General features: G+C 39.8%; 2 protein-coding genes across 2 annotated transcripts in view; one reads left to right on the top strand and one right to left on the bottom strand.

The window, feature by feature from the left end:
- Window positions 1–1061: 1061 nt before the first annotated feature.
- LOC143134014 (uncharacterized) lies at window positions 1062–2505 on the bottom strand. Its single transcript, XM_076297473.1, has 3 exons — window positions 2034–2505; window positions 1708–1876; window positions 1062–1624 (listed from the first exon to the last, which is right to left on the bottom strand). The coding sequence occupies exons 1-3, from the start codon at window positions 2503–2505 to the stop codon at window positions 1492–1494; spliced, it is 774 nt and encodes a 257-aa protein (XP_076153588.1). The 3' UTR covers window positions 1062–1491.
- Window positions 2506–10555: 8050 nt separating this feature from the next.
- The window catches only part of LOC143135273 (NACHT, LRR and PYD domains-containing protein 3-like), a 158221-nt gene continuing 145241 nt past the window's right edge, over window positions 10556–23535 (top strand). The window contains exons 1-3 of the mRNA XM_076295986.1: window positions 10556–10625; window positions 13679–13818; window positions 14420–14536. Coding sequence (XP_076152101.1) covers window positions 13703–13818; window positions 14420–14536 — 233 coding nt within the window. The 5' untranslated portion in view covers window positions 10556–10625; window positions 13679–13702. The remainder of the gene's footprint in view (window positions 10626–13678; window positions 13819–14419; window positions 14537–23535) is intronic.

Below are 23535 nucleotides of genomic sequence, written 5' to 3'. Positions count from 1 at the left end.
GCACCTCGGTGATTTTTCATGTCTAGGGACCCACTTACTCAGTTCAAGTGAGAAATTCCCCAACACCAAATTGCGAACGGGTCTACAGGCCAGGTCCAGGATTATTTCTTTTCTTCACACTTACATAGGCTACTGAAGGCCTTACAGACTTCAGCTGATACTAGCTATGTAAAAGTCTATTAAACTTGATTTAACAGAGATCTCTGCACTTTGTGCTCTGAATGGGTGTAGACCAGTGTTGCGCGGTCTGCCCGAAATTAAGCGGTTGCCCGCGGATGACCGCGGTCACCCGCGGTTATGAGTCATAAACAAAATATTTTAATGATATTCGGGTCATTTGCGGACGGGTCAGTTAAAATTAATTAAATATATATTTTCTACAAATAGGCCTACTTAGAAAATCACGAGAAAGCTAGCATCAATACAGTAAAGCATCAATACAGTAAAGTCAACAGTAAAGAAGCTGAAGACGCGAGTTAAAATAATAAAGACACCCCTTCAGGGAAAGCGATATAGGCTATGGAAAATATTGGGAAAAGTTCTTAAAGAAGATGACAGTAGTACAAGTTATGGTCTATACACTGTAAAAAATAATTTGTTATTTTTACGGTAAAATACTGGCAGCTGTGGTTGCCAAAACTCTACCGTTAAACTACGGTAAAACATTTCCTTCATTTACGGCAAAAAAATGTATTGATATTGTTGATTGCCCAGTTAAATAATGTGCTTTTTACAGTATTTTACCATAAAAAATAAAAAAAATTCATTTTAAAAAAACATTGTTTAACCTGAAAATGTACATGGAAATTTGTTATTTTTAATGGTAAAACATTTTTTTTAAAGTAAAAACTTACTTTTACTTGTACGGTAAAATACTGAATTAATCCAGATACTACCGTTAAAAAACATTACTTAATGTGGATATTATACAGTGGGAAAAAAACTATTAAAATTTGTTTTACATTAAAAAAAAACACAAAAACCAAACAGAATATTGAAACTATTTATTATTCAGTAAGCATAGTTTTAAACTTACAAACTGTAACAATGTGTCAGGAAACCTCTATGTTTTATTTGAGACCATTTAAGTCTACTGTTAGTAACAAATCTTACCACACTGTGGTATTAGTGCACATACAGTGTATCATTTTCATATTATCAAAATAAAATCATCCATAAAAGGAAGCAAAAGTGTCAAATCTTGCAACATAAATGACATCCACCAATCATGGATTGAAAACCTATGGGACTTCTGAATGTAACTTTAAAGTGAATTATTTGTTTATTTATATGAATTGTACACCTCCAGTTAAGCCATTTTAATCTAAAGACATACATGGAACTATCAGGTTTGCCTTGACTTGGTTAAAGTACAAAAAACAGTTCAATAAACTAGAACATGTACAAACTGTACCAGACAAATTTCTTCCAACTAACACAACAGCTGTGGTGTATAATGTCCAGTTTACCTTTCCATACCATCCCTCAACATCACTGGAAGGTCCACTCATGGTTAGCAAGGTCTGAGATCAGAGTGAAGACTCTGGGATTGACGGAGTACACTTTTTTCTTCTTCTTCCACTCGACTTTCGTGCCTTTCTCAGGATTGATTGAAAAGAAGCACCTTTATGAAAGAAAGAGAATAACCTCAGGATGGATATCACATGCCTTGCATTTTGTGATACTCTAAAAAGAAAGATTTTTTACCTTTGGAGGAACTCCAGTGTAGACCGTAGTTCCACTGTGTAGTGTATGTTAAAGCAGTAGTAACTGCCAAACATCAGGGAGATTGCAGATGTGAAGGAAGTGATGTGGTTGTTGACAATCTCTCTGTCAATGCTCAACATAAATGTCTCAGCAGCAAAACAGGAGGACCCTTATAATAAACATGAATAAAAAGAAACAATTTTAATAAAGGATGAATCATACAACCTATTGAATTTATAGGACTTATTATCAGGTAAAATGTTAGCCAGCTACAAATGAGAGTTAGTATACCGGTAGAGAAAGCAGGTTTAGTTCAGGTTACTTACCACACACAATAAGGCAGGGTGTTGGTGGCACATTCTCCATCTGGACGTCCTCAGCAAGGCTGGTCTTCTCGATGTAATGTAACAGATGCTCCTCCTTCTCATCAAAATGAGCCAGTAAAAGAAGCACCATCTGTATGACCTCTTCTGAGCAACCAGTGGACTGACCCCTTTCATTTTGAATCTTGAGAAGAACATCCAGAACTTTTTTGTGTTTATGTGCATCAACATGTTTGAAGAAGTTTAAGAGGCGTGCCCCCTTTTTGTCCACATTGGCAAGAAAGGACTCAGTTAAACTCACACCAGTCAGTTCCTGGAAATGTACTGCCAAGCCAACTTCATTGAACAAAAATGGCCATTCCTGCCTTAATTTCTGGATGCTTGAGCCATTGTTGATCTCTTTACGCTGTGTGAAATAGGTGGACTTGATTAATTCTTTCACATCATCTAAATTGTAGTTCATGTCTACAGACATCTTAATGTTTTCTTTTTTTTCTAGCTGACTCTCCTCAGTCTCTGGGAGTGGCAGATATTTGGGCATCCAGTTGATACAGCCATATGTGTCTTGAACAGTAGCTCTTTGTTCAGCAGATATTTCATCTGTGTCATCATCTGATACTGTTTTGCGTTTTTGTATCTTTGGTGTGTCAGGTCGTTTGACATTTTCAACTCTTGACTGGAGCTGCTTTACCAGAGAATGATGTCCAAGTCCAATAACATCACCATCAATCACATCTTGGAGAGATTTTGGATACCTGGCCACCATCATTTTTGCTATCTCTGTGGTGTTCTGTTTGGTTGGATTCTTACAAATCTTCATCATCTCAGAGACCACGATCCTTACCATTTCTCGTCGTAGTCGCGCACTTGGCCTTTTCTGTCTTTCCAAACTCTGTACCAACTCTTCAGGAAGCTTCTGCCATGGTATTTGAAAACTGTATACCCAGTTTGGCGCAAGTGCATAACACCTTCCTGACGATGATGATGTAGCTGTGGATGACGTTGGCGCAAGTGGATGACACCTTCCTGATGATGATGTAGCTGTGGATGATGGTGGTGAGGCCGTGACTGAGGAGGGAGAGGAAAGGAGAGACACTGGAGAGGAACATGCAGGGGATGTTGGAGTGAATGAGTCTGCAGAAGTACAACAAAAAGACATTTTAAATTATTAAACCATAAACTATTAAAGGACAATTCCGGCGCAAAATTAACCTAGGGGTTAATAACACATGTGTACCGAGTTCGTTCTTTCTCTGGGATATGTTTTCATGCTAATCGAACGTGAGCAGTTTTACCACAAACCGCTAATAAGGGTTTAATGCTGGTCTTCGGGGCACACGCAAAGTAAGAAGAAATCGCTATTTCTATACCACTAACAAGGCTCAAAATATCACCACACTTCCACAGTAGCATAATGAGGGGCCCCACATGTAAACCGAAGCATTGAGAACTTTGTAAGTATACAGACTGTTTATGAAAAAGATAGTTTAGAAACAGTACCGTTCATGTATACAGGCTGGCGCCATCTTGGGAAAACAGTCACGTGACAATTCAGCTCACGTTGCACGACTGGAGCAACGCAAGCTGAACTGTCATGTGACTGTTTTTCCAAGATGGTGCCCGCTTGTATACATGAACAGTACTGTTTCTAAACTATCTTTTTCATAAACTGTCTGTACACTTACAAAGTTCTCAATGCTTCGGTTTAAATGTAGGGCCCCTCATTATGCTACCGTGGAAGTGTGGTGCTATTTTGAGCCTTGTTAGTGGTATAGAAATAGCGATTTCTTTTTACTTTGCGTGTGCCCCGAAGACCAGCGTTAAACGTTTATTAGCGGTTTGTGGTAAAACTGGTTACGTTCGATTAGCATGAAAACATATCCCAGAGAACGGAAGAACTCGGTACACATGTGTTATTAACCCCTAGGTTCATTTTGCGCCGGAATTGTCCTTTAAACTAAAGGAAACTCTAACGGAACTAACGGAATTGTCCTTTAAACTCAATGTTTTTGTACTCTGTAACAGAATGTAGCATATTGATAAATGTGTAAATAGAGCAGCAAAATATCAGAAATTATTATGTATATTAAAAAAATATGTAAGTGCTTGCTATAAGAGAAGTGTGCAATGTTGTGGCAATGTTTTATGTTTTACACTCACGGTTTGGGGCCCAGGCAGCAACTAATCTTCTGGCTTGTATGGGCTTTAATACTGGCAGCAAGTCTCCCTCGGTAATGTACTGTAAATCATCTGTCGTTACTGCACCAAGTGCCTTCAAAGTATCTTCAACTGACCCGACAACTTCATCAGGAAGTTCAGGAAGCACTGCTGTTACAGCATTGCGTATCCTCTGTGATTCAGCCATATCTGTTAAAACACACAAGAGAAACAGTTTAGCATCTGGCCTTATGATTCAGTCTGACAAGAGACTGTGCTTCAGTGGGACAATCTGGAATCCATTGTTCATGTAATATGATAAGGGCCACATGTCAATCAGTTCACTAACATGTTTGCACTCTAATCTTCCACTGCTGTTTTTTACAGAGTACATGTGATAGTGTGAAAGAAATTCCCCATCATACACTCTCATCAGAAAATGAAGTGCACAATCATCTTTAATGAGAATGAGAATGATTTCACCAAACTCCACTGAATCATCATTCTTTGTGACAACAAATTGTCCCTTCCTGTAAATTATCCCATGATACTGCACATCAACAGGAATTTGTGTATTTCTTTCAGTGAAGCCAAATTCTCGGATTGTGTCTTTAACTTGCTGACTGTAAAGCTCTGAGTAAAATGGTGAGCCATCTTTAATTTCCAGGGTTGGAGGACTCACTGACCCAGCAGAAAGAAAGGCCTGAAACATCTGATGTCTCTCTGAAAGAGTCAAACACAGATTTTTGAAATTCTTAAGATGTCTTGTACATCTTTTAAAATAACTATGTTTGCTCTCAAAACGCATAGTCCATAGCCGCATAAGTGGGCCAAATTTTAGGATCAATCCTGGATAATGCCGCAAATAATGGTGTTTAGGTCTCAAATTGATATCTGGAAATAGTGCCTTCCGGTTTTCCAAATATTCTTGAATGAGAATATCCAGGTAAGCGACCTGAGCCTTGGAAATTTGCTGAGCACAAATCAGGTCAACAATGTCCTTAAGCTGCAAAATTAACTGCCAGACATTATCTTGGGGGTCCTGCACTTTGTCACCAATTATCAGAGGCAGCAGTTTCAAGAAGTTCCAATTTTGGACAGCATGTCCACTCAGTTTCAGAATTTGAGGACTTACCTCACAAGGTTTGGAGCAAGCGTCTGTTGCTTTATATTTGAACTGCTTGATTCTCCTGTTCAAAATTGTGCACGTGAACCATTTCTTCTTTTTGATGAAATACTTGAGGAAGAGAGCAACATCATATGAGAGGACACCCTCGAAAATATCATGACCAAGACAGGGGGGCATGCCAGGTGAACAAACATCAAAGTATTGCAGAGAATTAAATACTGACCTAAACTTTATCCCTTGAACTTGTGGAGTATCCTCTCTCTCCAGCTGTTCAATGGCAGATCTGTAATTTTCTGGAGTCCGCTGCAGTCCACAGATGTTAGGATCAGCACCCTGAAATTCAGTTCGAGAAATCAAACAATATCTGCAGAAGTACTGAGATGAACTGAAATTTTCTGTGAAACCACCAATGGTGTGAGAGCCCAGGTTGTCTCCAACAATGCAATAGAGAGCTCCCTTTAAAACAAGTTCATCTCTCATTGTTATCCCATTTACCTCCAGTTCTTTTAGATCAGTAAGCAGTTCAGAAAAAACCTTTGCATGGCCAAAGTCCTTAAAATCCTTCTCTCTACACAACAAAACCAACTGCATGTGGTCAACATTTGATCGTACATGGGGTGGCATGTTAAGTAGAGAGAAGTACACAGCCAAAACCTTGTGCTTCTTTTTAGCAGAGCCCAACGGGTTCACAACTTCGAATGCATCCTGGTATAAAACCATCTTCAGACAACCTGGATTTTCCTGAAAAAATGTGTTCGACATGAACAGTTTACCATCACAACAGTCAGAGAGAACATCTGTTTTGGAAACATTAAAATGATCGACTGCCATAAGGCCCTGCCAAAAACCGGACTCCTGCATACCTTCTAAGGTTTTTAGCACAGGAACATAATGGGCAAACCTCTCTGTCCTGTTCTCATCTCTGCCCAACAAAATTTTTTTGGGTTCCACATATTTGAACATCTCTTTAAAGCACTGAGTTCGTGAGTAAGCAGTTCTCATAGGCCCTTTGTGGTAAGCTGTAAACAGGTCAGATTGTTTAATTGCATCACTGATTTTTACAATGTCATCATCTGAAACTGACATATCTTTTAGAAGCAAATTTATTTGATTCAATGTATAGGTCTGTCCTAACTCATGTATATTTTGTATTTCCTCAACAATGTTTTGAATGGTAGACACTGGAAGGAGATGCTGTCCCTGTAGTTTCATGTAAAACATACACATATTTCTCAGATACAGGTCACTGAAATTAGACTCATCCCCTACAGTGTCTTCAGCATCAGGCACACTAGCAGGTTCCTGTGTTGTATCAGTAGGACTGTCACATTGTGTATCGTGGACTGACGTACAAATCACATTTTCTGACCAATGTCTGTGTTTTCTGGACATGTGAGAGGTAAAAGACGATTTTCCTGTGAACACACTCTTGCATCCTCTCACTGGGCAAGCTACCTGACGCCCTTCTGTGATGTGTTCCTTTAAGTGAGCAATCAACGGTTTGGTTCCCTCACACTGGCGGTCACAAAGTGAGACGGTGCATTTTAATGGCGCTAAGGTCACATCCTGAATAACGTTAACGGTTGGTGTTCTGTTGTGGTGGCGATAGAAGTGCGACTTTAGAGCAGTGTAGCCTGAAAACACTTGCTTACAGCTTGTACCAACACATTTAAAAATAATTCTGGGTTCATTGCGGTGCAATTTGCAATGCAAAACATATGCTTTCACAGACCTAACGTTTTCTCGACATATGTTACAAGAATACATCTTCAATTTTAAAATACACCGAGGTGAACCATGTATAAACACACGCGAACAGCGCGATTAGCAGCTAGCTAACCACAGGTTTCATTCAGCTCATAGACTAACATGCTAACATTACTGCGTTTACCTGCTGCTTCCAAAAATAGTCAAACAGGGTAAATGAAACAATTGCGTGTCTGTCGTCCTAAACACATCTAAATGTGTATTGCATGTTTCCAGGCTACAGAAAAAGTCTAATGCAGGCAAGTTAGCCGTAAAGCTATCGGGGTATATTAACAATGTTCACGCTAGCTGTCTGCAGTGCAAGTTACAACCCTGCACTGTGCAACCCTCTCAATAACCCAGTTCAACTAAACCTTTGATTTACGAGACTTACCTAGGTAAGTGAACACAATTTCCTCTTCTGGCTGAGGCAAATTCCTAAAAATCCACACCGCTGATTAAGCTCCTCCGGTGAAGACCGACTCAACCATATCAGTTCGTTGGAGGTTAGGGAAGAGCTGTGCTGGTGCTGACTTGAGCTTGAAGGAAAGGCTCTGGTTAACCGGCGGGAGTCATACAGTACGCTGATTGGCCTATTTGAAATTAAGCGCGTTAATGTCAAAAAATGCACAATCTCCAAACAGTAGCCTTGGGGTGAAATGAAAAAAGAAGTTTTAATATGCTTTAATCATTATCATGAGTTTAGATGCGTTTAAATGTAGCAGAGCAATCAGATGTTTTTAAAATCATTGAAGTGTTTCTTTCTCATATAAACTGAAAGGGACAAATACCCTACTGCAGGCCTAACTACAGATTCATGTTTTAATTAATTTTAGTTAAAAATACATAAAACACATTATTTTATTTATTTATTAAATTAAAGTTAAATTTAAATTGAAAAAGTACACATCAGCAAGGACTTTATTTTATGCTAAATAATGCTGTTAATTTGACAGTAATTACTTTTTTTTTACTTAAGGGTATTTTCCCAATATTTTCTTTATTTTCAAAGAAAAATCCAGTGTTTTCTACATACTACAACCATAAAAATTAAAGTTATGTAATGTTTCTTCATTTATAGCCATTTACTGTATTTACTACGGTGATATACTATTTTACATTTTACGGCCATCGACTGTTGCGATTTGACAGTTTTTTGCCGTAATTTCTACTGACTTTTTTTACAGTGTAGGCCTACTTCTTGCGAAGCCATTTAAAAGAATGACAGCCAAAACGGGCAGCCTGCAGGAATAAATGTTATGGCACAGACTACACAGCCATATCTACCGGTATGTATAGGTTCGCGCATGCATAAAAGTTACCTTAGTTCGTTGTGTTTGTGACTTTAAACAGTGGATGTGCTTTAGTAAAGCTTTGTGCTTCATTCAGCAATATAAACCAGTTCTTACGCTAACGTTTTGACCAGCAATGTATCTCTCTTGCCTACCTTTCGAAAGAAAGATGTATGTAAGATGTCCATGGCCTTCAAATCTTATCCTAGTGTTCTAATCCTTGGTGGTTGCGTGCGTGCTTGCGCTCTTATTCTCATTCTCTCTCCTGCGCAAATGTCCTGCATGCCTACTGCGTGTAATTCTACTGCATAAAGTTTCGCAAATAAATTAGTTTGATTTACAGAAATGGCCTATACTGTCACACTGCATGCAGGCTATAACCAAAAGCACACCTTTTGTAAATAAGCGGGTCGGATCGCGGGTCGGGTATAATTTTGTCCTAATTAATATTCGCGGTCCGAGTTGCGGTCGGGTTGATTAAAATATCGGGCGACTGCGGGCCGCTTGTGACCAAACCCGCGCAACACTGGTGTAGACAAGAACTGGCAGAGCAGGCTAGGCCTACACTCAAGCACACTAATAGGCATGAATTGATATTGAAGTATTATTTTTTTAAGCGGACAATTTCGAGAATTTTAGGCAAAATTGATTAAAGAGATCAATTATCAGCCTAAAAATGTTTAATAATGTTGTATTGTTTATGTGGTCCACTTTTGCACACTACCTTGTAGAATATCTTTGCTTTTTGGCACCAAACCCTATGCTATAATACCAGCAATGTGAGGTTTATGGACAAAACACCAAATTTGACCTTTGTAAATTTGACCTTGGGTCCTTCAAAACCTTAAAAAAAATGGAGACATGTTTTTTTCTACTCTTAAGAACCCCTAGAACAAATATATAATACTCTCCAAAAATGAACATGCGAATCCCACAAGCCCCCAAATTAGACACATAGGCCCCCCTACTACTACTTGGTTATGTGCACAGTTTGATACTCAATTCAAAGACTACAGCCACAATCGTAACAGTCAAAACAGCCAACATTGTATTGAGACATGATACAAAAAATACCACCATCTTATCTGGGCCTAAAATGGACTGAGGTAACATGGAAAAAGGTCCTGTGTTTAGACCAATCAAAATTTGCCATTCTTTTTGAAAATCATGGACTCATCTGGGCTAAAGAGGAGAGGGCCTATCCAAGTATCCAACCTATCCAACTTGTTTTAGTGCTCAGTTCGAAACCCAACATCTATGACAGTGTGGAGGAGCATTAATGCCTACAGCATGGTCATCTTGCACATTTGGCAAAGCACAATCAATTCTGAATGATGTATACAGGTTTTGAGCAACATATACTGCCATCCAGGCAATGCCTTTTCCAGGGACGACCTTGCATATTTCAGGAAAACAATGCCAAAATGAATTCTGCACATATTTAAATAGTATTTCTCCATAGAGGAAGAGTCCAGGTGCTATAAGATGGCCTGTCTGCAGTTCAGATTTGTCAAATTAGGTGCATAATGGAATGGAAAGCATGACTAAGAATACCCCATACTGTTGAACAACTGAAATCCTATATCGGGGAGTAATGGGACAACATTTCATTATCAAAACTGTAGCAAATGGTCTCCTCAGTTCCTAAACATTTACAGAATTGTGTTAAATGAAGAGGTGAAGCAGCACAGTGGTAATAATGCTCTCGTTCCAACTTTTTTTGAAACATGTTGCTGCCATCAAATTCAAAATTAACATATACTTTCCATGAAATAGACCAAATTTTCATTTTCAACATTTGATATGTTGTCTATGTCCTTTTTGATGCTAAATGGGTTTACAAGACTTGTATGACATTCTGTTTTTATTTGCATTTTACACAACGTCACAACTTTTTTCTGTTTTGGGGTTGTATATTTTCATGAGAAAATGGCCTGTTTGTTTTATTTAATCTTTGAGAAGGTAGGTTACTGCTGCATCGGCTACTTTTAACACACACAGCACAGCCTAGAAAAATTACAGATCATGGGCTACCGGCGCAGCATAAGTCATAATATTGTCCCAGAGTTTGTGTGCAATTCAATAATTTTACTGGAGTCAATTTAGCCTAGGCCTATCGTCACGAGCTAAAATCGCTTTCACAGGGGGGGGGGGGGGGTAGTTGGGTGGAGTCAGGGAACCGTGGGGGGGAGATAGTTGGGTAGGCTAAATAGTCCGACTCCGCGTTTGGAAGTTTGTCTTGTGTCGAGAACACACAGTTTGTAGCCTAAGGTAAGAAACTCATTATGTAATGTGTTCCTATTGTCATTCACTTTGTGTTTTCGGTATGTGGAATATTTGGATTGAACAAATTAGAATTTCGTTACTTTGTCCTGGCGTCGTTGTTTAAGAAAGCTTTTCGACGGATATTTCCGCCTTTAGGGTAGGCCTAGCCCTAACAAACCATTAGTAAATGCGGAAATGCTAACATTAATATAAGCCTAGGCTACTGAATAAATCGTATTTCTTAATTGAACTCCCTTGTAACATAACATATCGAGTTAGCCTAGGGCCTACTCTTTTTCCAGGGCCAGATTATGGAATCAAGCGCAAATCGTCGTACATAACTGGCTATAGGCTAAGCTACTACGGGCGCTAGCCTATGACCAGCAAGCGCATAGGTTGGCAAATGGACCATAGGCACATGCCCAAATTGTCCCTACCAATACTTTATCTTAGTCATTCGTAGTATTTGTTTTGTTGTGAAGTCGCTCATTCCGATGTCCACATGAAGTGTAGCCCACATCTCCAGTAGGCTACAACCAGTTTTAGATCAAATCAAGTCACTTGTGACTTGTCTTGACAGTTTTAGATGTCAAATTAAGTAGTGAGTCTGAGGCACTCGAGGATATTTGTAAGTAAAAAGCCTTTATTGAGCTTGGCTATCAATTAAAATCATGGCAACATGTTTCAGCCAAAATGGCCTTCCTGAGGGCAAGTTTAAAAATGGTCTGTAAACTGCGTCTTCTAAATCGGAATGTGGTCACATGACCAGAAAGCACAGCTGATAACATGCACAGGTGTGTCACATGACGTAGTGACCTAGTGACAAGAGTGAGGTCTGACTTAGTGTTCATAGGCATCGGAAAAACCTTTTTCCCAGTGAAAACATCATCATTCCGCATCATTCATATCATGTAATGTGTGAGTCAGAGGTCGGAAACTGGGGCTAGATTTTGCTAGCTCGTCATTACTTTTGTTTGTCACTTTGTAGTTCGTTTTTAGGCCATGTGGTCTTTCATGTCCAACAGTTTTAATGTGAACTTGGGAATTTGCCGTTTTTGTCACGTGAAAGCTGCACATCTTTCTTTCACAAGCGTCTTACACTATATTTTAAGCAAATAAAGTTGTTTATTTAGGATTAGTAAGCTATGTTTTAAACCTTTGTTGTGGCATCCGTGTTTGTCACACATTCCGACGGCAAAGCACATGAACACTTGCTGTGGGAAAAACAAAGTAGCCACGGGGGCGGTCCTTGTCAATCACAAGTGCCATGAATGCACCATGATTGTGGCTAGTTGTCCAGGCATGGGAGAGGATGATGATTGCCCAAATGAGTCTTCTTGGTCTGTTGACAAGCTTATTGCTCATTTTGGGTTGCATCAGAAAAAAATTACTCCATCTAACTTAACAGATATCCGTGATGAAGAAATATGTCTGTGTTTAGTGAGGGGGAGGGGGATTGGGGTTTTAGGGTCCCTATCCTTGACCTCTGACCCCCTGGGCCTGGCCTGGGATGACCATGCGCTTAATCCAGACCTGATTGTCTTAAAGCCATGCAAACTAGACTACAGTGGCCAAAGACCTCAATCTGTACTGATGAATTTACTTTAGCCTATAGGCCTACACCCTAACATTTCTATTCAAGATGTTTGTTATTTCTTCTTGTAAAAATACTGAAATGCTGATTCTTATTTTCAGCTGCATGTTTGTTGTGCTTCTTTCATCATCTTCTGTTTGTTTTGTTTCTTCAGATTGCCAGAATACTGTAAACAAAGATGGCGGTTCATGATTAGCTACAGCTATAATCTATAGCAGGGGTCTCAAACTCCGGCCCACGGGCCAAATCCGGCCCGCGTCCGGCCCAATTCCGGCCCGCGATCTATGTCAAAATAATAATGTAATTCGGCCCTTGAGGGTATTTTTAATTGCGACAAACAATGATACTGATTAAAATAGACGATACTGTAGATCCAAGTACGGTGACAAATCTCATTTGTACTCTCCTCCACTATTTGCTAGACATCCAGAGCTTGATTCAAACCCAAAATCGCTGCACAAAGTTTTCAGGAAATACTATTACATGCGAGAAACAAGAAGACGTGCATTTGTTCGTAATTACGCGGAAGCGATGCAGGCCATAGTTTTGCACAAATTGAAGCAGAAATAGGCCTACACCAAATGTTGAAAAATGTTCACGTGTGATGAAGTCTTGGGGAGGCTATGTTATTCACCTATTCTGATTCTGAAGGAGATGTTATCTGCCTTGTGGAGATTATGATCGATATGCCCAACATATATTAATTATATAATTGTGATGATAGTGTCCGTAATGGACGTGGTACAGACAGCAGGGGTAGTAGAAATAGGGCTTTATTGTAGGCCTTGTGGTTATAGGCTAATAATAGTTTACTATTGTTGGTATACATCGTAGGCCTACTGTTTTCCTGTTAATTTGTTATGTAGGTAATATGACAAAAAAGAAAGTAAACCTGCTCAAATATGTTCAACATCCAGTATTTACTGAAAGGTGCATAATTTGAGGTGCTTGCCATCCAGTGTAAATGTATCCCCTTCATAAACTTTTGTTTATACTCAAAGATTTTTACATTTACAGTAGGACTTTATCACTGACCACTTTCAAGCCAAGCCAATTTTGATATAAAAATCCAATGGTGTTGCCTTCTTAACCCTGACACACATGGGCTTACCTGTTTTTATGCTTTTTTATTTGTTTTTGTAATTTGTATTAATATTTATTTTATCATTATTTTATTTATCAGCTAAGGTTGCTAGCACAGGTGTCTATAAATAGATAAAAATACTTGCACTTTCAGTTTGTAGTTTTGTGTTTGAAAATACAGTATTTGAGAAAAACATTGAATTTTAGGAAATAGCCGTTCTTTTTTTGTATTATTATTCTTTAACACTGACATGGCCCTCCAAACAGATGACATTGGCAGAAGTGGCCCCCGGCTCATTTGAGTTTGAGACCCCTGATCTATAGTATGCAGTGACACATGAAACAAGACGTAAAACTGCATATGTCTCATGTACATTCCCAGAGAGACTCTCCCACTGCTGCTAGGATGAGTGTCTCTCAGGTGAGAGAGGAGGCTGCAGGTCACAGTGAGACACTCAGACCAGAGTCTGCAGCACACAGCTGTGTGCAACAAAGCAGCAAACCAACACACTCTGATGGAGGGTAAGTTAATCCAGAGAGAAGAAATACTCTTTTCTGATTGACTGGTGGGTTGGCTATTTATTCTGAAGAAAGGTACACCTATGTAGTGTCTGGTAGAGCTGGTAAAAAAGTGTAATCAATGAATGGTAACTATAACAACCAGAGTAGGACAACGGTTGAGCCTGGAAGCAGGCTTTGCAACAATGGAATCAACTGTAAACAAGCTAATTGTCCACCGCTATCACTGTTAAAGCCAAAGAAAGTTGTGCAACAAACTGAACAAGTTGTCTTCTTTGTAAATGGAACCGCTTGTTTCCTTTGCGTACTATGAGGGCATGACTATTTCCTGTACTGGCAACCGGGATGGTAAGTGGGATAACGGCCTTTGCATCAGGGAGTTATTTTCCATATAACGGGACACCTCGGCGGCTGTATCCCTTACATACCATTTGGTTAGATTTCATTACATAAGCAGTTTTGCAGTGGAACTCCTCATCCATGTCAAAGTAAACTCCCTACATGATGGACACCATGTAGATGTTTGTTTAGAAAATGATGGCATATGATTATTTATTCAATGAGTTGATGTCAATCAGTTTGTTGTGTCTCCTTATGTAACCAGACCACAGACACACAGACCTCCATCTCCAGTGTCCAGCTGTGTGTCCATGGAGAGTGATTGGTCCAAGGATGGTGGTATGCCCACCTTCAGCAGTGAACCAGTTCCATCAAGTCTAAAGTGAGTAGTTATGAGTCTGTAGACATGTCAGTCACACACGCACACTTTGGAAATGAGATGGATGAAATAAGAATAAAAAGTGCATTTAAGAACTCAGCTTCTCATCAGTGACAAAGCAAAGTTCTAACCTGCTCTCCTAAGGACGGACACCATGTAGATGTGTATGTGTTTAGAAAACAATGGCATATGCTGGTAAGAATTAGGAATACACTGTATTAGGTGTGTGTGTGTTTGTGTGTGTGTGTGTGTGTGTGTGTGTGAGTTTCTGCTTTCCAAAACATCTTGATGATATGCCGGTCAAATATCCTATTATCGTTTCTTAATTAGTAAAGTTGAGGAAAACTGGAGACAGTATCTTAAAAAATGACATAATCAGGCAGTATAGAATGCAACATGTTCATTAGCCTAACTTACACATGCTTAACTAGTGTCAATTTAAAAATCTAGCCAGTCGCTATGCTGTTTTCATAGACAGCAAGAATACGCTTAGTTCATTGTTTTAATTAGGGGTTTGCACGGACGTCACGTTCTGGGCGGTAACCCAGCTGCATGGCCATGTTGGAGGCACTCGGCGTAAAGAACTGAATGAAGTACAGTATTATGCACTTTGGATACCTTAAGTGATTATAGCCATGTCTAAACAACAGAGAAGCTCATCAAAACGCATACAAGATGCAAAGGCATATAGGGCAGGACTTGGACCACAAGAAAAGGTGCGAAATTACGGGTTATTGGCAGTGCAGATGCATGTGAGTTGGGTGAGGGAGACGCAGTACCAAGTCCAACCACAAGCGCCCCCTTCCTCTGATAACTTCTGCCATTATTCACCTTTCTACCTGGTTTTTTAATAACTTTTGGAAAATTAAAAACAAAATATAGCCGCAAGCGGCAATGGCGGGCCCGCAACCCGTGACATTTCAGAATGCAACAAAGCACCGACGTGGTGCATTTGTAAAATGTACATATTTTATGTGTGTGCTATTTGTTGTTGCATGTTATTTTCTGGCACATTTACTTGCTTGGCCAGGTGGGGGCGCAATGCAAGGCAGGCCCATTGTGTGTCATCATAATCATAATATAAATTAACCTGAGAAATTTCAGATTATTCATTTTAAGCAAAGAACATTTCTGAAACACTTTTTGGCCATATGGGGGCGCTATATTAAGCATTTTAATTACACATGTGAATATCATCACACTAATGATATCCAATATTTTTAAGTTTCAGATCAATCAATATAGGCATTACCATTGGGTGTCTGGATATCATCATAATCATAATATCTATTAACCTGAGAAGTTTCAGACCATTTATTCAAAGCATAGAGCATTTCTGGCACATTTCCTGCTTGGCCAGAGGGTGGCGCTATGCTAGGCCTGTGAATTACGCATGTGAATATCATCACAATAATGATATCCAATATTTTATAAAGTTTCAGATCAATCACTTAAGGCGTTTTCCATTTCTGGCACATTTCCTGCTTGGCCAGGTGGTGGCGCTATGCCAGGCAGGCCCATTGGGTGTCTGGATATCATCATAATCATGATATCTATTAACCTGAGAAGTTTCAGACCATTCATTCAATGCACTGTGATTTATGACGCATTTCCTGTTTGTGTGGTGAGATATTAAAATCATATCAAATATATTACAACATTCAAAAATCCCTTCACAATTTAACATCAGCGACATCTTGGCATAATATTTGCCAAATTTCTAATGAATCTGACAAACCGTCTAGGAGGAGTATGTTCAAATTGATCATATGGCATCAGTATAATTGTCATTCTTTCTGTTGCCAGTTGGTGGCGCTATGCCAAACATGCATTATGGGCATGTGAATATTATCATTAACATGGTCTTCAATGACCTGTGAAATGTAAAAAATTTCAAGCCATGCATGGTGAATTATGACACATTTATTGTTTATGTGGAAGGGTATTAAAATTAATAATTTCGCCATTTTGTCAAATTACAACATATCAAAAAAAAACTTCACAATTTATAATCAGGAACATCTCGGCATCATGTATACCAACTTTGACATGAATCGGATCAACCGTCTAGGAGGAGTATGTTAAAATTGATCATGTCCACAACGCACAAAATCTCAATTACCTCACTTCGTGTGGGCGTGGCTAATGGCATGTTAATACAAAAGTTGTTTGATTTTGGGAGTTACATACACCCACCAAATTTGGTGTGTGTATCTAAAACTATATGCCAACCACAAGTCACTGTGACGTAAGGGGGCGCTATGGAGTTCCTGGGCAACGCCCGGTGCCAAGCTTTTATTCCTGTCTATTCACTGTACCACTTGATGTGTGTGCCAAATTTCATGCGTTTTCACCGATGGGAAGAACGTCTTCTGGTATCACAATTCATCACATTTTAGTCCGCACAAAATCCCAAATACCTCACTTCCTGTTCAGCGTGGCTAATGCATTGTACATACGAAAGTTGTTCATCTTGGGGAGATACACACACCTACCGAATTTGATGCGTCTAGCTGAAAGTGTGTGCCAACCACTGCCTCAATCACCTAAGGGGGCGCTACTGAGTCCCTGGGCCACGCCCAGGGCCAAGCTCTTGTACCTAACTGCTTTGCGTGACACCTGATATGTGTGCCAAAGTTCAAGCGTTTTCGACCATGTTAACCACCTCAAAAAAGGCAAACGCTCTGAGACAAAGTTAATATAATAATAATAATAATAATAATAATAATAATAATCCTTACAAAAACAATAGGGCCTTGCGCCCTTCGGTGCTCGGGCCCTAAATATAGCCGCAAGCGGCAATGGCGGGCCCGAGCACCTGCGGGCCACAACCCGTGACATGTCGGAATCCAACAAAGCTGAGACGTGGTGCATTTGTGAAATGTACATATTTGATGCGTGTGCTATTTGTTTTTGTATTTTATTTTCTGCCACATGTACTTGCTTGGCCAGGTGGGGGAGCAATGCAAGGCAGGCCCATTGGTTGTCATCATAATCATAATATATATTAACCTGAGAAATTTCAGACAATTCATTTTAAGCAAAGAACATTTCTGATACACTTTTTGGTTGGCCAGAAAGTGGCGCTATGTTAGGCATGGAAATTACGAATGTGAATATCATCACAATAATGATATCCGATATTTTATAAAGTTTCAGATCAATCACTTAAGGCATTGTCCATTTCTGGCACATTTCCTGCTTGGCCAGGTGGTGGCGCTATGTCAGGCAGGCCCATTGGCTGTCTGGATATCATCATAATCATGATATCTATTAACCTGATAAGTTTCAGACCATTCATTAAAAGCATAGAGCATTTCTGGCATATTTCCTGTTTGGCCAGATGGTGGCGCTATGCTAGGCATGTGAATTATATGTGTGAATGTCATCACAATAATAATATCCAATATTTTATAAAGTTTCAGATCAATCACTTAAGGCATTGTCCATTTCTGGCACATTTCCTACTTGGCCAGGTGGTGGCGCTATGCCAGGCAGGTCCATTGGGTGTCTGGATATCATCATAATTATAATATCTATTAACATGAGAAGTTTCAGACCATTTATTCAAAGCATAGAGCATTTCTGGCACATTTCCTGCTTGGCCAGATGGTGGCGCTATGCTAGGCCTGTGAATTACGAATGTGAATATCATCACAATAATGATATCCAATATTTTATAAAGTTTCAGATCAATCACTTAAGGCATTGTCCATTTCTGGCACATTTCCTGCTTGGCCAGGTGGTGGCGCTATGCCAGGCAGGCCCATTGGGTGTCTGGATATCATCATAATCATGATATCTATTGACCTGAGAAGTTTCAGACCATTCATTCAATGCACTGTGATTTATGACACATTTCCTGTTTATGTGGTGAGATATTAAAATCATATCAAATATATTACAACATTCAAAAATCCATTCACAATTTAACATCAGCGACATCTTGGCATAATGTTTGCCAAATTTCAAATGAATCTGACAAACCGTCTAGGAGGAGTATGTTCAAATTGATCATGTGACATCAATATAATTGTCATTCTTTCTGTTGCCAGTTGGTGGCGCTATGCCAAACATGCATTATGGGCATGTGAATATTATCATTAACATGGTCTTCCATGACCTGTGAAATTTACATTTCAAGCCATGCATGGTGAATTATGACACATTTATTGTTTATGTGGAAGGGTATTAAAATTAATAATTTCGCCATTTCGTCAAATTACAACATATCAAAAAAACGCTTCACAATTTATCATCAGGAACATCTCGGAGTCATGTATACCAACTTTGACAAGAATCGGATCAACCGTCTAGGAGAAGTACGTTAAAATTGATCATGTCCACAACGCACAAAATCTCAATTACCTCACTTCCTGTGGGCGTGGTTAATGGCATGTTAATACAAAAGTTGTTTGTTTTTGGGAGTTACATACACCCACCAAATTTGGTGTGTGTATCTAAAACTATATGCAAACCACAAGTCACAGTGACATAAGGTGGCGCTATGGAGTTGCTGGGCAACGCCCAGTGCCAAGCTTTTATCCCTGTCTATTCACTGTATCACTAGATGTGTGTGCCAAATTTCAAGACTTTTCGTTTATGTTAACCACCTCAAAATATTTGCCAACCACGGGATCAGTCACCTAAGGGTGCGCTAGCGAGGCCCTGGGCCACGCCCGGGGTCAAGCTCTTGTACCTAACTGCGATGTGTGACACCTGACGTGTGTGCCAAATTTCAAGAGTTTTCGACCATGTTAACCACCTCAAAAACAGGAAAGCAAAAAAGTAGAATAACAATAATAATATAGAAAAATAATAATAAATATAGCCGCAAGCGGCAATGGCGGGCCCGAGCACCTGCGGGCCGCAACCCGTGACATGTCGGAATCCAACAAAGCACCGACGTGGTGCGTTTGTGAAATGTACATATTTAATGCGTGTGCTAGTTGTTTTTGTATTTTATTTTCTGCCACATTTACTCGCTTGGCCAGGTGGGGGCGTAATGGAAGGCAGGCCCATTGGGTGTCATCATAATCATAATATATATTAACCTGAGAAATTTCAGACTATTCATTTTAAGCAAAGAACATTTCTGATGCACTTTTTGGTTGGCCAGATGGTGGCGCTATGTTAGGCATGAAAATTACACATGTGAATATCATCACAATTAATGATATCCAAAATGTTTGTAAACTTTCAGATCAATCACTTAAGGCATTGTCCATTTCTGGCACATTTACTGCTTGACCAGGTGGTGGCGCTATGCCAGGCAGGCCCATTGGGTGTCTGGATATCATCATAATCATAATATCTATTAACCTGAAAAGTTTCAGACCATTTATTCAAAGCATAGAGCATTTCTGGCACATTTCCTGCTTGGCCAGAAGGTGGCGCTATGCTAGGCCTGTGAATTACGCATGTGAATATCATCACAATAATGATATCCAATATTTTATAAAGTTTCAGATCAATCACTTAAGGCATTGTCCATTTCTGGCACATTTCCTGCTTGGCCAGGTGGTGGCGCTATGCCAGGCAGGCCCATTGGGTGTCTGGATATCATCATAATCATGATATCTATTAACCTGAGAAGTTTCAGACCATTCATTCAATGCACTGTGATTTATGACACATTTCCTGTTTATGTGGTGAGATATTAAAATCATATCAAATATATTACAACATTCAAAAATCCATTCACAATTTAACATCAGCGACATCTTGGCATAATGTTTGCCAAATTTCAAATGAATCTGACAAACCGTCTAGGAGGAGTATGTTCAAATTGATCATGTGAAATCAGCATAATTGCCATTCTTTCTGTTGCCAGTTGGTGGCGCTATGCCAAACATGCATTATGGGCATGTGAATATTATCATTAACATGGTCTTTAATGACCTGTGAAATGTAAAACATTTCAAGCCATGCATGGTGAATTATGACACATTTATTGTTTGTGTGGAACGGTATTAAAATTAACAATTTCGCCATTTTGTCAAATTACAACATATCAAAAAAAGGCTTCACAATTTAGAATCAGTAACATCTCGGCGTCATGTATACCAACTTTGACATGAATCGGATCAACCGTCTAGGAGGAGTACGTTAAAATTGATCATATCCACAACGCACAAATTCTCAATTACCTCACTTCCTGTGGGCGTGGCTAATGGCATGTTAATACAAAAGTTGTTTGTTTTTGGGAGTTACATACACCCCCCAAATTTGGTGTGTGTATCTAAAACTATATGCCAACCACAAGTCACTGTGACATAAGGGGGCGCTATGGAGTTCCTGGACAACACCCGGTGCCAAGCTTTTATCCCTGTCTATTCACTGTATCACTTGATGTGTGTGCCAAATTTCATGCGTTTTCACCCATGGGAAGCACCTCCTTTGGCATCATGATTCATCACATATTTCATCACATATTAGTCAGCACAAAATCCCAAATACCTCACTTCCTGTTGGGCGTGGCTAATGCATTGTACATTCGAAAGTTGTTCATCTTGGGGAGATACAAACACCTACCAAATTTGGTGTGTGTAGCTGAAAGTATATGCCCACCACGGGATCAGTCATCTAAGGGGGCATAAGGGGGCGCTAGCGAGTCTCTGGGCCATGCGCGGGGCCAAGCTTTTTTACCTAGCTGCTTTGTGTGACACCTGATGTGTGTGCCAAATTTCAAGACTTTTCGATTACATTAACCACCTCAAAATATTTGCCAACCACGGGATCAGTCACCTAAGGGGGCGCTAGCGAGTCCCTGGGCCACGCCCGGGGTCAAGCTCTTGTACCTAACTGCGTTGCGTGACACCTGACGTGTGTGCCAAATTTCAAGAATTTTCGACCATGTTAACTCCCTCAAAAACAGGAAAGCAAAAAAGTAGAATAACAATAATAAATAATAATAATAATAATAATAATAATAATAATAATAATCCTTACAAAAACAATAGGGCCTTGCGCCCTTCGGTGCTCGGGCCCTAAATATAGCCGCAAGCGGCAATGGCGGGCCCGAGCACCTGCGGGCCGCAACCCATCACATATCGGAATCCAACAAAGCACCGACGTGGTGCGTTTGTGAAATGTACATATTTGATGCGTGTGCTATTTGCTTTTGTATTTTATTTTCTTCCACATTTACTCGCTTGGCCAGGTGGGGGCTTAATGCAAGGCAGGCCCATTGGGTGTCATCATAATCATAATATATATTAACCTGAGAAATTTCAGACCATTCATTTTAAGCAAAGAACATTTCTGATACACTTTTTGGTTGGCCAGATGATGGCACTATGTTAGGCATGAAAATTGCACATGTGAATATCATCACAATAATGATATCCAAAATGTTTGTAAACTTTCAGATTAATCACTTAAGGCATTGTCCATTTCTGGCACATTTCCTGCTTGACCAAGTGGTGGCGCTATGCCAGGCAGGCCCATTGGGTGTCTGGATATCATCATAATCATAATATCTATTAACCTGAGAAGTTTCAGACCATTCATTCAATGCACTGTGATTTATGACACATTTCCTGTTTATGTGGTGAGATATTAAAATCATATCAAATATATTACAACATTCAAAAATCCATTCACAATTTAACATCAGCGACATCTTGGCATAATGTTTGCCAAATTTCAAATGAATCTGACAAACCGTCTAGGAGGAGTATGTTCAAATTGATCATGTGAAATCAGCATAATTGCCATTCTTTCTGTTGCCAGTTGGTGGCGCTATGCCAAACATGCATTATGGGCATGTGAATATTATCATTAACATGGTCTTTAATGACCTGTGAAATGTAAAACATTTCAAGCCATGCATGGTGAATTATGACACATTTATTGTTTGTGTGGAACGGTATTAAAATTAACAATTTCGCCATTTTGTCAAATTACAACATATCAAAAAAAGGCTTCACAATTTAGAATCAGTAACATCTCGGCGTCATGTATACCAACTTTGACATGAATCGGATCAACCGTCTAGGAGGAGTACGTTAAAATTGATCATATCCACAACGCACAAATTCTCAATTACCTCACTTCCTGTGGGCGTGGCTAATGGCATGTTAATACAAAAGTTGTTTGTTTTTGGGAGTTACATACACCCCCCAAATTTGGTGTGTGTATCTAAAACTATATGCCAACCACAAGTCACTGTGACATAAGGGGGCGCTATGGAGTTCCTGGACAACACCCGGTGCCAAGCTTTTATCCCTGTCTATTCACTGTATCACTTGATGTGTGTGCCAAATTTCATGCGTTTTCACCCATGGGAAGCACCTCCTTTGGCATCATGATTCATCACATATTTCATCACATATTAGTCGGCACAAAATCCCAAATACCTCACTTCCTGTTGGGCGTGGCTAATGCATTGTACATTCGAAAGTTGTTCATCTTGGGGAGATACAAACACCTACCAAATTTGGTGTGTGTAGCTGAAAGTATATGCCCACCACGGGATCAGTCATCTAAGGGGGCATAAGGGGGCGCTAGCGAGTCTCTGGGCCATGCGCGGGGCCAAGCTTTTTTACCTAGCTGCTTTGTGTGACACCTGATGTGTGTGCCAAATTTCAAGACTTTTCGATTACATTAACCACCTCAAAATATTTGCCAACCACGGGATCAGTCACCTAAGGGGGCGCTAGCGAGTCCCTGGGCCACGCCCGGGGTCAAGCTCTTGTACCTAACTGCGTTGCGTGACACCTGACGTGTGTGCCAAATTTCAAGAATTTTCGACCATGTTAACTCCCTCAAAAACAGGAAAGCAAAAAAGTAGAATAACAATAATAAATAATAATAATAATAATAATAATAATAATAATAATAATCCTTACAAAAACAATAGGGCCTTGCGCCCTTCGGTGCTCGGGCCCTAAATATAGCCGCAAGCGGCAATGGCGGGCCCGAGCACCTGCGGGCCGCAACCCATCACATATCGGAATCCAACAAAGCACCGACGTGGTGCGTTTGTGAAATGTACATAT

This window comes from Alosa pseudoharengus, unplaced genomic scaffold (assembly GCF_046254945.1).
Source record: "Alosa pseudoharengus isolate Yale_2024_CS ecotype anadromous, Long Island Sound unplaced genomic scaffold, YU_APseudo_1.1 YU_APseudo_1.1_scf_1, whole genome shotgun sequence".
Classification (NCBI taxonomy): Eukaryota; Metazoa; Chordata; class Actinopteri; order Clupeiformes; family Clupeidae; genus Alosa; species Alosa pseudoharengus.
This window is presented reverse-complemented; position numbering and strand designations above follow the sequence as displayed.